Source organism: Chaetura pelagica, unplaced genomic scaffold (genome assembly GCF_000747805.2).
Source record: "Chaetura pelagica isolate M959 unplaced genomic scaffold, ChaPel_1.0 scaffold453, whole genome shotgun sequence".
NCBI classification, from domain to species: Eukaryota; Metazoa; Chordata; class Aves; order Apodiformes; family Apodidae; genus Chaetura; species Chaetura pelagica.
Window position 1 is genome coordinate 1,144,324 of NW_009952879.1, and position 20,518 is coordinate 1,164,841.

Consider the following 20,518-nt stretch of genomic DNA (forward strand, 5'->3'; position numbering starts at 1 on the left):
GCTGTGCTACTCCAATCCTGTTATGCATGCAGAAATAACTCTGGCTGTTTTACTTTTTCCCTGAAAACCTTACTATAAAATTTCCCGCAGTCTTAACAGGACTAGCAAAAAGCTTTTCCTCTGAAGTGCATCATGAGTTCTGTGTACACTTGCTTGGAGGTATGTGTGGAGTGCCAGAGTGGCATTCACGGAAGGATGCAAACCACCTCTGCAGAGAAGAGCTGTGACCAACCACCTGGGAGCTGCTGTGCTTGTTTTGAGGGAGTTCACTTCTGAGATGCAGGACGTGTGTCACACAACGGTTTTAAACAGAGTAGTTTTGTGAGGGTAAGCAGTAATGCTGTTCCCACTGAGGTGAAGTTCATTGATTTCAGTGGGTTGGAGCAGTTTACTAAGTATTTAGTGTGTTCCTGAAACTATTACTGTAATGAGTAAACATTCTGAAAATCAATCAGCTCCATTAACTTGAGGGCATGGGCCATACTAAAACTTGATGCATCTGTATCGTATCAGCCTTTCCATGAATGCCTGAACGTGTGATATTTTGTATTAGTCACTTCATTATCTGGTCTCTTGTGATCCCAAAGAAAACAGTAGAGACTGACAACTTGAGATTGATTAATTAATTTTTTAGTATGTTAAAGATATTTTATTCTCAGTAAGTTTGTTATAATTATGGTTGCTTTTTTCAGTAGAACAATTGCTACCTTAAACCCCTTTTGATTTTCATGTATGTTTACATACAGATGGAAGTGCCCAGATGTCATACAGATACTGGGCATGATATTATCTTGTCTTCTAACATCACACTGATGATCAGAAACACAAAGTAAAGACCAAACATAGTGAGCCCCAGTAGTTTGTTCATTTTCCATTTACATGCAGCGATGGAGATAATCACAAATAAGAGCATGAGAAAAAGGAGAACAATTGCACAAAACAAACCATTGCTACTGACTGCAACTGGGCTGAGGCCGTTGATGACAGAATAAAGGAACCAAGGAACCGGCAAACTGCAAGTAAAGGAAAAGAAATTGAAATAAATGTTTTAAAGCAGTTCATTTTCTGCATTATAACTAAGCAATTTTTCCAAACTGTTGCAGAAAAAAAAGCATGATTGCACTCAGTGTAGCTCAGCATAAATCTAAAATTGATGTGTTGTTTGTGTCAAAAGCTGTAGTTGGATAATACTTGCACCATCATAATGCAATCCAAGAATCTAAAAAGGGGTTTTAAAGTAGTACCTGTGAATTAAGTGGCTCTACCTGCTCTTAGGAAGAATTAAGTCTCATGCTTTATCGATGAGAGATACAGGCACAGATCTGAGCCTTGATTGCACAGGATGCGAATATCAGAGTGACTGGCTAAGAATCGTGTCTGTGAATCTTTGCTGTTAGTGAAAGATACATTGCATTTTTGCAATTTTTTTTTAATTTGCCTTTTTCCATTTTGCTTTTTTTTTTTTAAATCAGTGTTTTTCTGTTGCTTCACAATGAGGTGGAGGTGCTGGTGCTTCTCTTTTGAGCTACTTACCCTTATTTTAAACTGTAGGATGATCACCTGCTCAGTGTTCACTCTGCACTAAGTTACAAAAATCTATCTTTCCTGACTAGGTTAGAGTTGTTTTTTAAAAAAAAGTCACTTGTTGCTCAGCTGACATTCATTTAATTACAACTAAAATGAAATTAGTTAAGACCCTGTTTGGAACAAAACCAGCTTGCTTTGTATTTCAGCAGAAATGCACCTCTTAGCATTGAGCCAATACTCACCCAACAGTGATATCGAAGATGTTGCTGCCCACAGAGCTGGACACAGCCATGTCCCCTAAGCCTTTCCGTGCAACAATGACACTGGTGATGAGGTCAGGGATGGAGGTTCCTGCTGCCAGGATGGTTAACCCCATAATTTCCTCTGATATCCCGATTGTTTCACCAACCTAATCAATACAAAGCAAGTCAGGTAGGTCTGTTAGCTCTGAAACATGGAATTCCATTGCTCTGTGCAAACCTTTTAGGTTTCATGCCATAATTGAGTTAAAATATTTTAATTCCCTTAAACATGGTAGCATTTTTTCTGCTTTATAGGATAAAAAGTTACATTTTCAAAGTGTGTGTTGGTCTCAGGTTTGCTCTGTAGCCTTGGGCATCTGATCAGTGTTGCCAAGACCAAGCCAGTTACAGCACAACTCATTCTTCTGTCCCAAGGTCACCTCTTCTGGATGTGTTCTACCATCCCCTCTCCAAATGTAACATCAGCTGTGTGTGATCCAAGAGCTTTGCCAAATGACAGTCTCTGGATTTACAGCTTGATCAACTATACTCTGCACAATATATCACTAAATACCAATTGTGTGCCTGATTCTGCAAGATGCAAAGTATTACTTCCCAGAATACCCGATAATCATTAAGGCAATGGGAGTTGAGATCATTTAGCAGCTTCCAGAATCAGAACCTGTATTTTCCTAGAATTATAATTAGGTAAGGGATAATTGTATTCTGCACAGAAGCATTCATCAATGAAAAGGCAGTATTAAGATAAACCTTGACAGCACTTTCCCTTATGCACAAATTCCCTTGGAAGCTCTCAGAAAAGAATGACTCTTCAAATCGAAAATAATGGAATAGGAAACTCCCTTTTGGATTCTAAAAAACAAGGTTTCTACAGTTTTGATGCATGACTGCAGCTGTAATTCATCAAGTAAGATGTTGAAGTGACACTGTTCCCTCTCCATCTACTTGTTCTGAAATGGTCTTACTCACAGAGAGAAAATAAACCCCTCACCTGGTGAGCCCACCACACCATGAGGTAAGAGAACACAGCAATCCAGATGATGGCTCCAAAAAATGTGATGACAAAGAATTTTTTTGAATCCTGAAATCAAGGTTGAAAAGAAAAAAATTGAGTCAGTTCAGGAAAGTTAACAATCCTCAAAGAAAATTCTTCACCTGAAACACTTTATGGTAATATATTGCTTTACGATAGACCCTAGTCTCTCTAATTGTATTTGATATTGTCAGCTTGATTAGATGACCAGAAGTTGCAAGTCTTTTGTGGTTTATTAAATTAAGTCTCTGGAACCATGCTATGCTGCAGCTGGGGCTCCTGTCCCACTCCCTGTGGGATTATCAGCACTTCAAGTATGCAGAGACTCTACAGACATGGAAAAATAGAAACGAGGAAATCTATAGTTCATTTAATGAATCCAGTAGCAGAAGGAAGATAGATTCTTACTGGGTTTCTGACATCAGGTATAGTGCTCCAGAGAGGGAAGACAATGGGAAAAAGGAAGAGGTAAATTGCTTGTTTTTTCCTAGTTTCTGGCCATTCAAGAGATAATGGTTCTTCGTTTTCATCATCATCTGTGCTGTCATTATCACTGTCTTCTTCAGAGCTGCTGTCTTCTGAGCTGTCACTGCCCGAAGAGGCCTGGAGATTAGGGATAAAAAAACCAATTTGTTTTCACAGGAAGGGAGAGCTGCACAGCTTCTATCCACCACAGCCTTGCCTTGGCAGAGGTCACGTTTGTAGTGTGGCTGAGGGCAGCCCCTGCCCTCATCTTGCTGTTTTGGGACAGAACCCAGGAGCACCCTATCTCAGTTTATTGATTTATATCTGCTAACTAGAACCAATGTTTAGATGGGGTTTCAAGGAAAGGTTTTCAAAGAGACAGTAAATGTTTCATCTGTGTCAAGATATGACAGCAGCTGACAGTGTATAGTTTTTTCTCCTCAAATGACTGAGGAGGTCTACTCCAGCATAAGGGAAGATTTGAGTATCTGTCTTGTGTTCATCTCTACACGTTTGTTTTGTTCCCCTAATTCCTCCTTTCAATATATACTAGACAGAATTGGTTGGTGTCATGTTTTGGACCTCATTTTTATTTGTATGCCAGAACGTTTCAGCTGATACCTTAACATATTTATGGTTGCCAGTTACGGAAAAGTGGTTGGGTCCAACCCCCAAGGCTCTGAAGAGGGAAGAAGAAAAGGGCATGTGTAATTTGGTCTGGACTGAGCACTTGTTGCCTATGATGCTTATTTAAGTACCTCTCCATCCTGTGGTGCATCTGCCTTCTGTTTGCTGGGTTCAGAGTCACTGGCAGGAGTTACTTGAAGGCTGCTGGATGTCTTCTTTTCCTCCTCTGCTGAAAGGGATAAGAAGGAATATTTGTTCCAGACATCTTAGCATCAGGTGGTCACCTTCCCCTTGAGCAGCAGGGGTTTGAGCTTTGTACAAGAATGTGTGGTATTTCATGTAGAATGCAGCCCAGTGGCCCAGGCTTTCTGTTTGTCCTCTGTCTTCTGTGGATTGTGACCAGTAAGAGCTGGGCAGAATCTGGCCCACCTGGCATAGAATGATACCTTGACGCTCCCATGACCTTCTATCTGAAACTGATGTAAGAGCCACAAGTGTAACGATGGCGAAACACTAATTATCTGATCTACAGCTAATGAGTGTTTCTTGGTTTCAGTCCAGATTCTGATGATCTTACAGAAGCCACAAAGGATGTAAAGCTTTCCTTCCCTCCCCCCTTCTTTTTTCTAGTAGACCATGGCATTCCCAGGGAACTAAAAATCTTTGAGGCCTCTGAGACCTGTTAGGTGCTGCCAGGCTTTAACCCCTAATCATTTGGTAAGTATGCAAATAGAAATGTGCTGGTGCATAGAAGGAGATAACAGCCCTGTCCTCTGTGCTGTTCCTGTGTTAACTAGCCTGTGTAGCCAAGAGGGACACAGAAACATCTGTGCAAAGAAGGGTAGAAATATGGATAATGCAGAGCAGAGGTGAGAGGGAGTGCCCGGATCTCTGCTCCGCCACAGCAAGGGCCCTTTTCAGACTGCTGCACTTTAGGTTAAGGCATCCCCTCCATATAGTCAAGCCTGCCAGATTAGTAGGATCATGTTATCCCATTAATTTTACTGGGATGGGGTATTACAGGGTGTCTTACTCTGAACTGGTTGCAACTCTTGCACTGGGGAGCAAACCTAGAGGGCAGATCCATCTTTTCAGTGAGAGCTGTTTGGGATTTCTGAAACCAGGCCTTAAGAGGCTTCCTGTGGGAGACCTTCAGCCCAAAGTGGGACACAGACATAGTTTTTTTAGAATGTGCAGGCCTTATCTATGCTCCAACAAAGTTTGTGGAACATGCCATGGGGTGAAAATTCATGGTTCCATGAAGCCATGGTGGAGCTGATAACTCACACTGAATTTCCTTGTTTGCTAAACAGTGCTTTTCTCCAGTTTGGTCTCATTCACACAGGTGAGGCCCAGTGCTGGGAGGTGCTCAGATGAGTGCTGTACTGCAGTAGGTGCTTGTGGAGGTGGGACCTTCCATGCAGAAGTTTATTTGCTTTCCAAAATCTCCAGCCTCACTGGCAGCACAGGCCCATGTTGGAGTACAGGCCAGCTGCTGCCTGGGAATCAGCTCAGAAAGCCTCTGGATCAGGAGTGAGAAAGAAAACCCAAAACCTATTAGAAGAAAGGGAGCATGCACAGACCCTTCAATAGTGCCAAAGTCAGTGCAGCTTTTCTCTCTGGAGGGATCTTTTATGCTCTTCCATACATGTGCCAGATTTCCTGCCTAAAATGAAGGTACTTTGTTTTAACAAACATCTCATTTGCAGGGTCTCCCAAAGATAAGTAGCACCCAACTGCTGTCTAATGGCCTGATTTCCTCTCTTCATCCTTCTGCTGGCAATTTACACTACATCCTTGTGGCACTTTGTTGGGATGCTATCTCACTAACTGCTCCTGGCCTCCTCTGGGGATGGATTTTATTGCCCACCGTTAGTGTGCATTGATTGATTTCTGCTGCATTATTAGAGCAGCCATCTGTGACCAGCAATAACAGAGAATTTGTGTTAGACCATAGTGTTCCTTTGCCAGCCCTGGAGTGTTGAGTGCTGGGAAGGTGAGGCAGTGCAAAACAAGGCAAACAGCACTGACTCTTCTTGAACTCACCTTCTGGTTTTGATCCTTGTCCACTTGCAGCCTCTACTTGGGCCTTGGCTATGTTGTTCAGCATGTCAACCCTGTCTTTAAATTTTGCTGTGGATGAGAAAGATGCATTTGTCAGCAGCTGTCATCTGTGCAAAGCCCCCCTTTACCTGCCTCCCCCTCCACATGCACACTCTCTTGCCCCTTTCTTCTTGCATGGATTGCAGTCAACACTGACTTGTGAGTTGTCTTTCTAGCTGGGGCTTCATTTTTTTGGCTGCTGCTAGTTGATCATAGATGTTATATTTAAACACTTAGTACTATGGCAATTATGCCATCAATTTGGCATGTAGCTAATACTGTCTTATTTAAAAGAGAATCTAGGGGGAAGATAAATCCTTTCAGTCCAATATTACAGGGTTTATCTGTACTTCATGGAATGCAAATGCAGAAAGGACAGAGGAGGAGTTTCAATGCAATAGTGTGTTGTTCCCAAATGACTGTTGATTTTTTTTCAGGCTAGATTATGTGCAAGCTAAAAATGACACCTTCCTTCTGCCATGTGGCTGTTGAGGAGGCTTCACTGTGCTGCTTACTGATGGTAAGGAAAAATAACAACCTTTTATCTTCCACTTATCTGGAAAATGATTGATTTCTCTAAGGAAATGCTTGTGTTTCTTCTGCTGGAGTTGATCTAAATTCCTGGTATCCAAATTCAACATGGCTCAGGCTACCCCAGCGATCAGCCTCCTCAGCACAGTGTCCAGTAGGGTGTTTCTGCAACTGCTGAAGACTTCTTCCACTGTAAACTATGCTTTCCTCAGCTGAGCTGCTTTATTTTTGTTTTACAGTGAACTGTGAAACTGTGCATGTCTCCACAGTTAGGTGGTGTGCTCAAATAACTTCTACTCTCATTGAAGTGAGCAAGTCATTGGCCCAAAGAAAAGCCTCATTTTGCTCTAATCTATATTCTAAGTTGAGCTGCCTACCCACCTGAGGGTCACAGGGCTTACACATGGACAGTAGCCATAAGAAATTGGCCATGCTATGCTTGGCTTGTGTGCAAGGCTGTAAATTAATTTCCTCTGAAAGTTTTATCATGCTGATTTAATCTACTGTACTGTTGACTGTGCAAGCAGAACGTGCTGTTGTCATTTGCCTCAAGGGCAGGGCCCTGTCACTTTATTCATCATTGTGATAGGGAGTTAATAGCAATAGCAGGTGTGGGGCCCTGAGCCTTGCAGGCAGATCTACTGTTCTGAGCTGAACCTCAGGAAAACAAGTCAGCTCTGGGAAATGTCCAATAACTGGGACTGACTCACACATTATGGTTTCTGGGAACTTCTGGTGTGACTCCTGTTACAGTCTGACAGGAACATATTTCTCCACCTGGGATTTCCACTGCAGGCTGGAATGGCTGAAGAGAGATGAAACAATGAGCTCTTCTCCTCTGAAAGGCTGGGTGGGACTTAGGAGCCTGACTCCCATGCTCCTTGTCAATATCAAAGCCTACCAGCAGGAATGTGAAGCGCTTTGCCTCATTCCCTCTCTGCTGATGCTAAGCACAAGCACACTGATCAGTTCAAGGCAATGGAGAGGTGACCTCTTGCTCCAAGTCTCCTCTAACCACTGGGCAATGCATCTTTCTGTTCAGCTCTTCCCAGAAGCTGTTGCAAAAGCTCCTGTCAGCAGGGTCAGGGCGGTCAGGCTCAGCCTGAGATTATATAAATTTGAGCTCCTGGCTTCCTGCCCTCACCTGGGCTGCAGGCTGTGAGCACCAACCCCAGCAAAGCCTCGAGCATCTCTGGCAGGATAAACAGATTAGGTCCAGGGCACTATTCAGTTTTCATCAGATGAGCTTCCTTTTAAAAGGTGTTAATTCCTCTGACATGAATTTCATGCAGGATGGACTGAGATTGGAGGGAGGGCTGGCTCTAAGCTGGCCAGATCTGCAGGTCAGCAGTGGGGAGGGAGGGAGGATGTCTGTCAGCTCAGCCCTTCCTAATGCTGGGGATTAGCTGAGCAGGGCAGTGTGCTGGCCCAGTGGGCTCTGCTGCACTGGGCTGTCTCCTCCATGGGGACTGCAGTCCCTGGGCCATTCCCTGCTGGTAACTCTGTCCCCTGGTCAGAGCCACAGGGGCTATGCCTGTGCCCAGAGGCCCTGAGGTGATCTTTAGGAAGATTCCTGTCCTATGGATTGACAGCATCCAAGCAGGATGAAAGGTGGCAGCTGAGCTCCTACTTCGAGTTTGGCTCTTCTGTGTAATTAATTCTTTGGCTGTCATATTTGATCTAACAGGACTAACCTACACGGACAGCAGGAAGGATTTTTTTTCTAAAATTTGGCATTAATCTGGAGGATTCATGAGGGAGGCACCCCATGTAGGGGGCCTACAGGAAAGCTGGGGAGGGACTGTTTACAAGGGTCAGTAGTGATAGGGTGAGGGGCAGTGGTGTTAAAAGTAGAGCAGAGTAGACTTAGATTGGACATTAGGAAGAAGTTAATTTACAATGAGGGTGGTGAAGCACTGGAACAGGTTTCTCAGTGAGGTCGTGGAGGCTCCAGCCCTGGAAACATTCAAGGTCAGGCTGGACAAGGCTCTGAGCAACCTGATCTGGTTAAAAAGGCCCCTGCTCACTGCAGGGGGGCTGGACTAGATGTCCTCTAAAGGTCCCTTCCAACCTCACACAGTCTATGATTCTATACTTTAGCAATTCTGCTGTTTAAAAGTGGAAGTAAAAAAACAACCAAAACCCTCATGATTCCTTTTGCCCCTTTGTATCATTCTCTTAAAACAAGTGATTGAATGCTAATGAAGCAAGGAGAAATGTAGCTCCCTTCAGCCTTCTATCTGAGCTCTGGTCTGCAACACTGCTTGTTGCTCTAGCCTGCTCTCATTTCCACATTCATTAACTTGTTAACTGGGGCATATTGACAGAAGACAGCTCTGGCAACCTTGCTGCTGGAGCCTTTTTCTTCATTCAAAAGTAAAAGCAGGTTTCTGTCTTCCCTGTACAACTAGAGTTTAGAGAATAATCCAGTGATAAGACCGGAGACTCAGAAATGAGAGCCTGTCTTTCCAAAATCCTCATTCCCTTTAATTCCCCAGCAGTTCCCTCTGGTGTCTAGCTGAAAGATCTTTAAAAGATCTCATGCTCTGCTTCTGCACACTTGCAGAGGAAGTGAGGAAAAGACCAATTTTGTTTAAAAAAGACACTTTGAAAAGAAAAGCTTCTATCACATATAATTCAGGATGCAATGTAAATGTTACAACTTCTGAAGTAGAACACCTCATCTCCTTTAGACAGAGAAAAGGACTAATAATGAGCTCTTCCTAATACAAAAAGAAAAAAATAAGCATGCTAAACTTAATCCATTGTTCAAATGAGAAATTTTGTTTCACATAAGGATTGCTGCATTAGGAACAGTGAAAGAAAGTTCATATTTCAGACTTGTACTTTATTTCTAAGACCTCTTTTTCTGGAAATTGGATTTGGATGTCCAGCACTGGCTGTTTCTCCACATTTTGGACTCTTGCTGCCCAGACACCACTTCTTTGCTATCCAAATAAAATGCAACTGCAGTACAAGGAAGGAAATCCTGCAGAGATCCTAATTTCAGTAGGTTAAGATGGGAACTGCTAAGTAACAGTTGGCAACATTTTTCTTTTGTAGCACGTTCTTTGCCAGAGCCTCTAAGTGCTGATGCTACAGGCATTGGCAAGAGGGAACAAGAACCCTTGAGGAAAGAGAAATTGCTTTGGGATCATCTTTTATGTTGCAACTCCATTAGAGACAGTGCTGCATACCCTGCAAAGAGCAGGACTTGGCTGGTCATGGTTGGGAAGCAGGCACCCAGCTGTCCTGAGAGTACCAAAGGGCTGCAGTATTATTAAGACAAATTTGGCTGAGCATGCAGGCCTGAAATGCCTTTCAGGTTCAAACCCTTTTTCAGAGTCATCCAGGTGAAGACACTTTTATCTTATTTTGATCCTTAAGGTACTTAGATTTCTCAGTCTGTTCATAAATTTTTCCTTTTCTCCAGAATCCCTTTCTGTAGGTACGAACTCATCAGGGTAAGGAGGGTCTCCTACAAGACACACAGCAGCTGGGACACTGGCTCCCTGATTTTGAGTACTGGGCTGTTGTAATCTCAGTAACTATCTTTATTGTTACCTTTTCTAAGGAGCTGTCTCTGTTTTGGCAGTGTTGAGTGGAACAGACATGGACCTGGGGCAGAGGTTTTGCCTTTAGCTCAGTAGCATTATTATAGCAGAGTCTAAGAAATAACCTTTTGGAGAGACTGTGGCTCCTATCGTCCCTATTGTGAACATTAGACTTGCTCAAGTTCAAATGGTCACACTCCCATCTAGTGGCTGCTGGGTACAGAGACAATGACTCAGACTCTGCCTAGCTAGAACGAGAGGGGAAGTTGTTCAGACCGACTTGAGGTAATAACAGCCTCTTGAGCAAGGCCAGTGGCTTGCAACAGCTTTGGAACCCGCCAGCAGCGTGTTCTGGGCTGAGCTGGCTGGGGCAGCGCTGGAGCTGGCAACCTGAGGCCCCCACAACTTCTAATGAGGTCCCCCAAGCTGAGGACATCAGCCTGGACCAGATGTGTATGAGGGCCTGGGTTGGGCATATGCTGCACAAAGATATGTAGAGGTGCAGGAAGGATGAGAAGGCACTGGAGGGTCTCTGAGGGGCAGCACTCCCTCAGGTCTGGTACCTTCTGATGTCAAAGGCAATGTCATGGCTTATTGTAGGTTTTGGGGTTTATTATTTTGCCATTGATACCACATTTCAGGGGGTACAGGAGGCAAGGGCAGTAGAGCAAACTGAGTCTGGCCCTTGTTAGGCTGCTGTTAGTAATCTATCCAAGTGGACACTTATCTTACTGTTGTTATCAAACCTCCTGTGTTCCCTCAATCAGTTTGTGCAACTGGGATTCTGATCTGGAAAGTCCTTCTTGTAACCTCTATGATAGACACGAGAGGTACTGATCAGCTTAGCTTCAATCTCCCTTTGAATGGACAACAGGTAATATCTTTAGACCAAGTAAGGGCAGTGGAGAGGTGGGTCATGTGCTGAGTTAGGAAAGAAAATAGAAAAAAAACCTGTATTTTTTTCAACATGTGTAACCATTTCTTGCAAAATGAACCTTCATACTGTTTGGATTAAAGGTGATACAAAGCAGCACGTTAAAAGTTTGTGTACAAAAACCCTGGGTCTGTCTGGAGATGTGGTGTCTGTGCACCCTGGGCAGTTCAAAAGATGTCTTAGTCCAGAGCTGATCAGCCCTTGACCCTGGGGAGCTGCCCTACTGCCTGGGAAGTGCTATGGGTAGTTTACCATGGCAGTGTTGCTTGTAGGGGTGCTCACTGTTGGTCTAAATCAAATACAAATTGGCTTAACTGTCATAATTGGAACCTGATGTCTATTTTAGATCTCAACTGGAATTTTAATCACTATCAAAATAACAATTCTTTGAGGTTTAACTTCCTTTTCCTCTTCAGGGTCATGCCTTGTGTGAGGGGCTGTGTGCACAGGTAAGGAGCCCTCCCTGTGTTCATTTTCCTGTTATAAATTAGGCTGAGCAGCTCTTTCTTGAAAACAGCACTGAATGTTGCTGTTCCAAGGCAGAGCCAAGAAGAGGAAGAAAGATGTGACGTGCAGTGAGATGGAGGAAGCCTGTAACTCCTGTTGCTCACCAGCAACACCAGCTGCTCCACATGCCCTGCTCCTTCCTCCAGCAACAGCACAGCTGCCACTGCAGCAGCAGCCAGTTTGGCACAGGCAAAGAGGACCTGGCAGGGCCAAAGCATGAGGTGCTTGTCCTTGCCAACCACTGGAGCAGGAGGGTCCATCCCACTGCTGCAGGGCTGCCTCCACTCAACACTCTCTGGGACACTCAGGGCTGCGTTTCAAGGACGAGGTGCTGATCCCAAACACCCCACTGCCCCAACACTGTGTTCCCAGTGAAGCTGCTCTGTGCTCAGGGCTGCAAACACACGTCCCTCAGCTGTGGAGCATTGACTCACCTTCTGCCAGGGGGTCCAGGGTGTGGATCATGAGTTGGAAGATGGTGCTGCGCATCTGGGTGTTGTGAAGGGAGGCTGAGCTGCTGCCTCGCTGTAAGGCTGACCCAGGCTATGGAGAGGTACAATGCAGCAGTCAATACCAGTTTCCTCCTCAAAACATCTCCACTCTCTGTTCCTCTCCACCGTGGGAGTGCATTTATATGGAGGGTGATCTCCGCAACCCAAGGAGCAGCATTTTAACCAGCCTCTGCTTTCCAGTTACAGGATGGCTGCCAGTACTCACTGCTCACAGCAAGAGACAGGCTCCTGAGACAGCAGGCCAGCCTGTCCCCAGGTAAGTGCAATGGGCTCACCTGGGCTCAGCAGCAAGACAATGTTGTTGTAAGTTACAATAACATAGCATGCAGTGCTTTTAGTCATAAACTTGTTCATTACTGTGTAGATTTATATCCTGCTAAAAGGCAATGTACAGTCATGTCAAGTGTCCTGACTTGAAAGCTCTGGTGCTCTGTTCATATAGTCAACACCAAAGTCCTAATGAGGTTTTGACTGAACATTAATTAGTACAGGTAGGTTAAGTGCATAGAAGGACAGGTAGGATCCATATGGGTAACACCTGTTATGTGGATTTGCGGCCAGAACATGGACAGGCCTTTCTGTGTAATGGCTGGTGGACCATGAGGAAGACAGTTTAACCAGGAGCAGAGGAATGAGCTCTTCAGGGCTCCGTGTGGGGGTGGACAGACCCTACCAGCCTCTGCTTGGGGGCTCAGGATGGAAATTGGCCATGGAACCAGGTAAGAAAAGTCATACTCGGAATTTCTCCATGCCTTTTTAAAGCATAGAATGAATAGCCTCTGCTAGTCAAAATCTCAGATTTTACAAAAATTCCTTTGAGGACACAGCTCAGCCAGGTGTCCTCTTAAGTAAGCTGTGCATATTGTGCCAAGTATGGCTGGTTCTTTGCACAAAGTAAGATTTGATCCAGGTTTCTTGACACAGAAGTTGACACTTATATTCACGACCTGACATGGGGAGGGGTTCAAAACACAATGACTTCAGCTCCCTGCTTAGACCTACCTGCAGATTCCTCTCATCTGCTGGCTTCTTTGTTCCATCATCTGCAACTGCCCCACTGCTTTCCTGCATGCAAGCAAGAACAAAAACAATTGAACACCACTACAGCTTCTCTTGCTTTTTCAGGATATAAAGATAGCTCTTCAGGCTACTCTCTGAGACAGTGAGACAGCTGATACAAATGACTGGCCATGGATGCCACTGAAAGAGCCAAAGACCTCTGCTCTCCTTAAAAGCATGTGGTCTCCAAGAGAAACAGGATTTTACCTACAGATCCTCAGTGAGGATTCAGGTACCCAGAGATAGACTCAAATGGCCTCTACCATCTGATTCCTGAAAGTATAGGCAGCCCCAAACTTCATCCCAAATATATGTATCCTTACTCATTTTCCAGCAGAACCTGAGTGAAGGTGCAAATAAGTTGTTTGTTGATTTTTATTTTTTTTCCAGTGATTAGCATTACTTTCCACATAGGTAATTTATTTTTTCTAAGGGTTGGGACCAGCAGCTCTATTGTGCTACTATACACTAGCAAGAGTTCTCTGTGAACTCGAAGTGCAGGGGTTTTATTTCCTTCAGCCTGAAGGGCTTGATTCAATTTGTGAGGACTGGTGATGCCCACAGTGATGTATGGCTCTAGCTACAGTACCTTGCACACATATCCCAGTGGAATGTAACACATGAGCTTTCAGGTCCCCCAGCCTCAAGCTCTGGCTGAAATGCAGAGCAGGAGGAGGAAAGAAAAGCACTTTCTTGATTCTGCTCCACTTCAACTGTCCTCATCCATCTTCCTTTCTTTCCTTAAATGATGTGAAGGGAGTGCTGAGAACAGAAGGGGGAAAGCATGCTTGAGAGTCAGAGACACACATCTGACTCATAGAGCATGCCAGTGCCAGAGAACAATTTGAAATCTAATGGTCTCTGACTAACAGTGTGTTCCTGTAAGTATTTTTAAAGCTCCTTTACAACAATCAATTGAGCGAAATCCCACACATGTCCTTGAAAGCAGATCATAGACTCATGGAATGGTTTGGGTTGGAAGGCACCTTAAAGATCATCTAGATCTAACTCCCCTGTGTTGTCAGGAACACCTCCCACTGGACCAGGTTGCTCAGACCCCCATCCAACCTGCCCTTGAATGCTTGCAGAGATGGGGAAGTGTCCACAACTTCCCTGAGCAACCTGTTCCAGTGTCTCACCATCTTAATAGTGCAGAATTTCTTCCTAATGTCTAATCCAAATCTACCCTCTTCAAGTTTTTATCCATGCCCCCTTGTCCTGTCACTACAAGCTCTTGCAAAAAGCCCCTCCCCAGCTTTCCTGTAGCCCCTTCAGGTACTGGAAGGCCACCATGAGGTCTCCCCAGAGCCTTCGCTTCTCCAGCTGAACAATCCCAAATCTCTCAGCCTGTCTTCATAAGAGATAAGTGATAATAAGTAAGTGATAATAGATAAGTGACCACAACTGATATCTTCAATAATCGTAAGGCTGTAACTCCCTTTTAGTGGTGTTCTCTAATTTCTTAGAATCTCTGCTACCTTGATTGCACTCCTTTCATTTTATAACCATAATTATTGACCAGTACCTGTATTCTGAAGTTTTGTCTGAACGTGCACTTTGGGAAGGAGATGTAGTTTTTCTATGTGGTTTACCCTATGAGGAATTACTTCCAACTTTCCCTCTGAACAATGAGGACACCAACCTTCCTTATATCCTCTGCTGACTCTGCCTGCACAGCATTTAGCTTCATGTTCAGCTGCTGCTTCACCCATTGCTCTAGAGACACGTTGTGTTTCATAGTGAACACATAAGTGGCATAAGCAGTCAGTAAAAGGAGGCTTTCCCACCAATTGATGACACTGTCTAGGAAAAACAGGATGAGCATCAGTAAGTCTACAATGTAGAATGAGATGTCTCTAAATAATGGCCACCATGTCAGGTGGAGTATCTCCCTTGAGAAGAGGGCACAGGTGCCAATGACAAAGAGGATATTAAACACTGCAGAGCCCACAATGGTACCGATGCCCACATTGCTGTGTGAGATGAAGACACCTATGAGGGAGGTGAAGAGTTCTGGTGCTGATCCACCTGCTGCCATGAAGGTGGCTCCAGCCACATCTTCAGAGATCTCCAGCTTCTCTGTGATCACTCCCAAAGCAGGGACAAAATACTCATCACACACTATGGCCAAGGCCACAAATACATACATCATGCCAAAGACGTGAAGTACAACCCACCCTTGCCTGCGTTCTTCCACACTGAATAGGTCTCTGGGATATTCTCCTTTGGACTCATGTGGTGGCTTTCTATCTGGGTAGGTTTCACTGTCATTTTCTCTCTGTGGTGTTGTATCCACTGATGTAGTGATGGGCACAGTTGGCTCAGGATCCACGTATATACAGTGCTTGATTTTGGTTGCTGCTGTGATATTGCCCGTTTTGGCAGTCTTGTTGCTGGAGAGGTCCCTGGAGGTCACTTTGACATGGTCCGTGGGTTGGGGGGCTGTGTGTGGTGCTGGAAGGGCAGAGGGGCTGAGCTGGAGCTGATAGAGAGAGAGGACCAACACCATGGCAAGCAAGAAAAAGATTCGGTTCCATTGTAGCCGCCGTCTCCGTGGTAAATGCATTTCCTAAAGGTTCCAAAGTCCAAGCTGTGTCCAGAAGCCACTTCAGCCTTCCCTGGATCAGCAATGTGCACTTACATCCACCATTGGAGTTCCTGGCTGACCTTAAGCATCAGGGGCAAAACACTGGAAACCTGCAAAAGAAAATCTAGTGTGAAAAATAAAGCACTAAAACCTCCAACTGAATGGGCAACATGACCCCACTGACTGCTCCTCTGCTTTGCAATGAAAAGAAATGGACTTAAATGAGTAAAATCAGATCTAGATTCAGGCTTTTATTTTTTTAATGACTGTAGGCTCTGCTGATTAATAATCACAGGTTTAGCTTATCAGAGAGAACAGTTGGCTGAGACAGCTCAGTCTGAGCTGGATTCTGATTCCTCCTAATGCCCATATCCAGGAGCTATTAAGGTTTGTGTGTTTTGTGGAGTCCAGTTGTTACTCTGTGCCATTGACAGTTGGGTCAGTTTTCTGCAGGAGGCAGGACACACACAGCTGCTGCCAAGGAACCCACTCCAGTTGCTAGAAAAGAAGACAAGGTCCTGCTGTTAGAACCTCCCTCCCAACAGAGCAGTTATTCACCTAAGTGACCTCAATGGGAGGATGAAAACTGCTTGGTAATTCCCAACTATGCTGCTCCGTGGCTCTCCAGCCTTGCACTCCCACAGAACAGAAAGCAGGCAGTGAGGAGCTTCTGTCTTGCAGTGAGATGTGCAGGAGGAGGACTTGGGTCCAGTCAAACTGAGCGTGCTGAATATCCCTTGGTTTCTCTGGCTACCTCTTTGCCAGCCTTTCTGTAGAAATCAGAACTGGCAAAGTGCAACTCTAATCATACCTTTTATTAGGGAGTAATTAGCACATCTTGCATAAGTATTTGAACAGCGTTTAGAAGGGGAGAGAAACTGTAAAGGCCAGAGGGGCAGAGCCTGCAGCTGTGACAGAATGGAGACAGGGATTTGGGGCTGGACAGAATTTACCCTTAAGCACTGGTTGAATGTTTACCATAGAATATCACTCTTCAAGGGTTTATTTTTTCTTTCCTCAGAGTGGGAAAGTTACGTTATGCTTGAGCTGGATGTGAATCATAGTTTTGTAAGCCATCCTCAGATAAGCTCTTCATGAAAGTTAGCACACACTCACCCTCTTGCATAACACCCAGTGAGGTAATCAGCCTAAATTTCTTGCAAGACAGGCATTATTATCTTCTTTTAAATAGCTGGGAGGATCACTAAGGCAACAGTAATAGAGGGTCATGGGAATACCTAGATAAATAGATGATATAAGCTTTGTTTTTCTTATGTAAAAAGAACATGAACATGCATGTGGCAGAATTGCACATAATAGATATAGAAATTTGAACATTATTAGAAAATAACCCTTCCTAATACTAAGAGAGTAAAAAGAATGACACAGAGAGAAGACACATACGTACACAGCCCTATGTAGGCACTGCTTTTATTTCTTCTGCCCAAAATGAGCTGCTTAAAAGACCTTTTGCAAGCAGAAATGTGCCTGAAGCTCAGATCAATTGTAAGAGGTCTCCAGCCCTTCATGATACCTGACCATGGACCTCTGTGTTTCTCCAGCCTTGTAAGCATAGCAGTTCTTTTCCAGAGAGCATTGCCTCGTACAGGCCAACTCCTGATCAACTCCCTTCTCCCTGGTTAGACTGTCTCAGTCATAAGAGATCTGAAGCAACCAAACAAACCTCCACAGCTTACCTTCCAAAGATGCTGTCCAAGAGGGAGGGAAGTACCAATGGTTGAGAGTGGTGCTGGAGGCTTTGATACCTGACAGCCAGATGGGAGATGATGTTGCAGGGAGAGGCAGATGAAAATGATCCCATTTTCACTATGCCCCTGCTAGTGGAGTTCTAATGCAAGTGAGGGTCAGGTGTGAAGGGCATATTACTGGAGGAACAGCCAATCCAGTTTAATACCTACAGTCTTTAAGAAGATTAAATAGCATTGTATGGGTTTGGGTCTATCTCTGAAGCCAATACCTTTTGTGTGCCACTACAGGTTGTTGTGAGGGGAGGTGATTATCTCCCTTGCAAACTACCAGAGGAAAGCACCAACCGTGAGACGTGCCTCGTTCCCACAGCAGCTCCTGAGGGAGCACCTGAGGTAAATCACACCCCTCTACACGGAGCAGTGGTCACTTCAGCAAGACAACCTGCAGGCAGCTTCGTGTTGAGACACCTCACAGGGCTGACAGGCCAGACAAGCAGCTCTGCTTGTGGCTTTTGCCACAATACGAGGCCGCTTTGCCGTGCCAGAGGGAGAGTGAGAATTTGCTGGCTCCTGGAAAGCCCCTCAGCTCCTGCAGCACAGGAGAGAGGCAGAGGGGCTCTGCAGGGCCTGGGCCCACTGGCAGGCTGACCTGAGGGTGTCATAACTCTTCCCTTAGTGCCACTGGCCCAGTGCAGCTCTGCCAAGGGAGAATAACAACAGTCCTGGCCAGAGAGTCCACGGTGATAAAAATCCACTCAGCAGATGTGGGATAACGATGTTCTGGCAATTCTGTCGGGATGCACAGTTTTGCGGGGGTGGGTCCAGGCTCTGTGAAGGAGTTTCTCCATCTCCCCATCCTGTCTGCAGAGCGGCCAGGAGGCCCAGAAGCCGGCGGGGGGGTTGAACCTTTCAGAAACACCTGCTTTAGGCGCACAGAGCTCTCCTGCAAGCCTGAGCTGAGCTGTATCCCCACAGAGCTCTCCTGCAACCCTGCAGCTGAGCTGTATCCCCACAGAGCTCTCCTGCAACCCTGCAGCTGAGCTGTATCCCCACAGAGCTCTCCTGCAAGCCTGAGCTGAGCTGTATCCCCACAGAGCTCTCCTGCAACCCTGCAGCTGAGCTGTATCCCCACAGAGCTCTCCTGCAACCCTGCAGCTGAGCTGTATCCCCACAGAGCTCTCCTGCAACCCTGCAGCTGAGCTGTATCCCCACAGAGCTCTCCTGCAACCCTGCAGCTGAGCTGTATCCCCACAGAGCTCTCCTGCAACCCTGCAGCTGAGCTGTATCCCCACAGAGCTCTCCTGCAACCCTGCAGCTGAGCTGTATCCCCACAGAGCTCTCCTGCAACCCTGCAGCTGAGCTGTATCCCCACAGAGCTCTCCTGCAACCCTGCAGCTGAGCTGTATCCCCACAGAGCTCTCCTGCAACCCTGCAGCTGAGCTGTATCCCCACAGAGCTCTCCTGCAACCCTGCAGCTGAGCTGTATCCCCACAGAGCTCTCCTGCAACCCTGCAGCTGAGCTGTATCCCCACAGAGCTCTCCTGCAACCCTGCAGCTGAGCTGTATCCCCACAGAGCTCTCCTGCAACCCTGCAGCTGAGCTGTATCCCCACAGAGCTCTCCTGCAACCCTGCAGCTGAGCTGTATCCCCACAGAGCTCTCCTGCAACCCTGCAGCTGAGCTGTATCCCCACAGAGCTCTCCTGCAACCCTGCAGCTGAGCTGTATCCCCACAGAGCTCTCCTGCAACCCTGCAGCTGAGCTGTATCCCCACAGAGCTCTCCTGCAACCCTGCAGCTGAGCTGTATCCCCACAGAGCTCTCCTGCAACCCTGCAGCTGAGCTGTATCCCCACAGAGCTCTCCTGCAACCCTGCAGCTGAGCTGTATCCCCACAGAGCTCTCCTGCAACCCTGCAGCTGAGCTGTATCCCCACAGAGCGGGCGAGAGGGTCGTTATCCCCCCCCCCTGCAGGCCGGGGGGCTCCGTGCGGGAGCAGCTCCGGCCTCGCTGAGCGCGGGGCCCGTTTCTCCCCTCTCTGCCCCGTGGAGGCCGCGGGGAGGAGCAGCTCGTCATGCCCACGGTGGTGGTGATGGACGTGTCCCTCTCCATGACCCGGCCCGTGTCGGTGGAGGGCTCGGAGGAGCACCAGAGGAAGCACCTGGCCGTCCACGGGCTGACCATGCTCTTCGAGCACATGGCCACCAACTACAAGCTGGAGTTCACGGCCCTGGTGGTGTTTTCCTCGCTCTGGGAGCTGATGGTGCCCTTCACCAGGGATTACAACACGCTGCAGGTAGGGGGTGTGGGACGCAGGGGCTGCCAGCGGTGAAAAAACTCGTCACCAGCTCATCGTGTGTGTGTTGCCAAATCGTGGTGCAATTGTCTGATTTCATGCAATCCTGTACTCAGCGTCTTGGATGGAGGGGTTTGCCTGTGTCTTGAGGATAGGTGCATTTCAGGATAAGGGGAAATCATGAGCCAGCAATGTGCCCTTGTGGCCAAGAAGGCCAATGGCATCCTGGGGTGCATTAGAAAGGGTGTGGTTAGTAGGTCAAGAGAGGTTCTCCTCCCCCTCTATTCTGCCTTGGTGAGGCCACATCTGGAGTATTGTGTCCAGTTCTGGGCCCCTCAGTTCAAGAAGGACAGGGAACTGCTCGAAAGAGTCCAGCGCAGAGCTACGAAGATGATTAAGGGAGTGGAACATCTCCCTTATGAGGAAAGGCTGAGGGAGCTGGGTCTCTTTAGCTTGGAGAAAAGGAGACTGAGGGGTGACCTCATCAATGTTTACAAATATGTAAGGGGTGAGTGTGAGGGGGACGGAGTTAGGCTTTTCTCAGTGATAGGACAAGGGGTAATGGGTGCAAATTGGAGCATAGGAGGTTCAAGGTGAATATCCAAAAAACTTTTTTACTGTAAGAGTGACAGAGCCCTGGGACAGGCTGCCCAGGGAGGTTGTGGAGTCTCCTTCACTGGAGACATTCAAACCCACCTGGACACGTTCCTGTGTGATGTGCTCTAGGTGACCCTGCTCTGGCAGGGGGGTTGGACTAGATGATCTTTCGAGGTCCTTTCCAACCCCTGGGATTCTATGATTCTATGAAACTATGA

The 20,518-nt window shown here is 46.3% G+C and overlaps 2 protein-coding genes across 2 annotated transcripts in view; one reads left to right on the forward strand and one right to left on the reverse strand.

The window, feature by feature from the left end:
• Positions 1 to 608: 608 nt before the first annotated feature.
• Positions 609 to 15,743, reverse strand: SLC24A1 (solute carrier family 24 (sodium/potassium/calcium exchanger), member 1). Its single transcript, XM_009995290.1, has 9 exons — positions 14,758 to 15,743; positions 13,059 to 13,121; positions 11,979 to 12,087; positions 5,962 to 6,048; positions 4,047 to 4,144; positions 3,232 to 3,426; positions 2,782 to 2,871; positions 1,770 to 1,936; positions 609 to 1,013 (listed from the first exon to the last, which is right to left on the reverse strand). Exons 1-9 carry the CDS (start codon positions 15,679 to 15,681, stop codon positions 764 to 766), a joined length of 1,983 nt encoding a protein of 660 aa, XP_009993592.1. The 5' UTR covers positions 15,682 to 15,743; the 3' UTR covers positions 609 to 763.
• A 3,736-nt stretch (positions 15,744 to 19,479) lies between these two features.
• The window catches only part of VWA9 (von Willebrand factor A domain containing 9), a 10,080-nt gene continuing 9,041 nt past the window's right edge, over positions 19,480 to 20,518 (forward strand). Inside the window, 1 exon segment of the mRNA XM_009995291.1 lies at positions 19,480 to 19,703. Coding sequence (XP_009993593.1) covers positions 19,482 to 19,703 — 222 coding nt within the window. The 5' untranslated portion in view covers positions 19,480 to 19,481.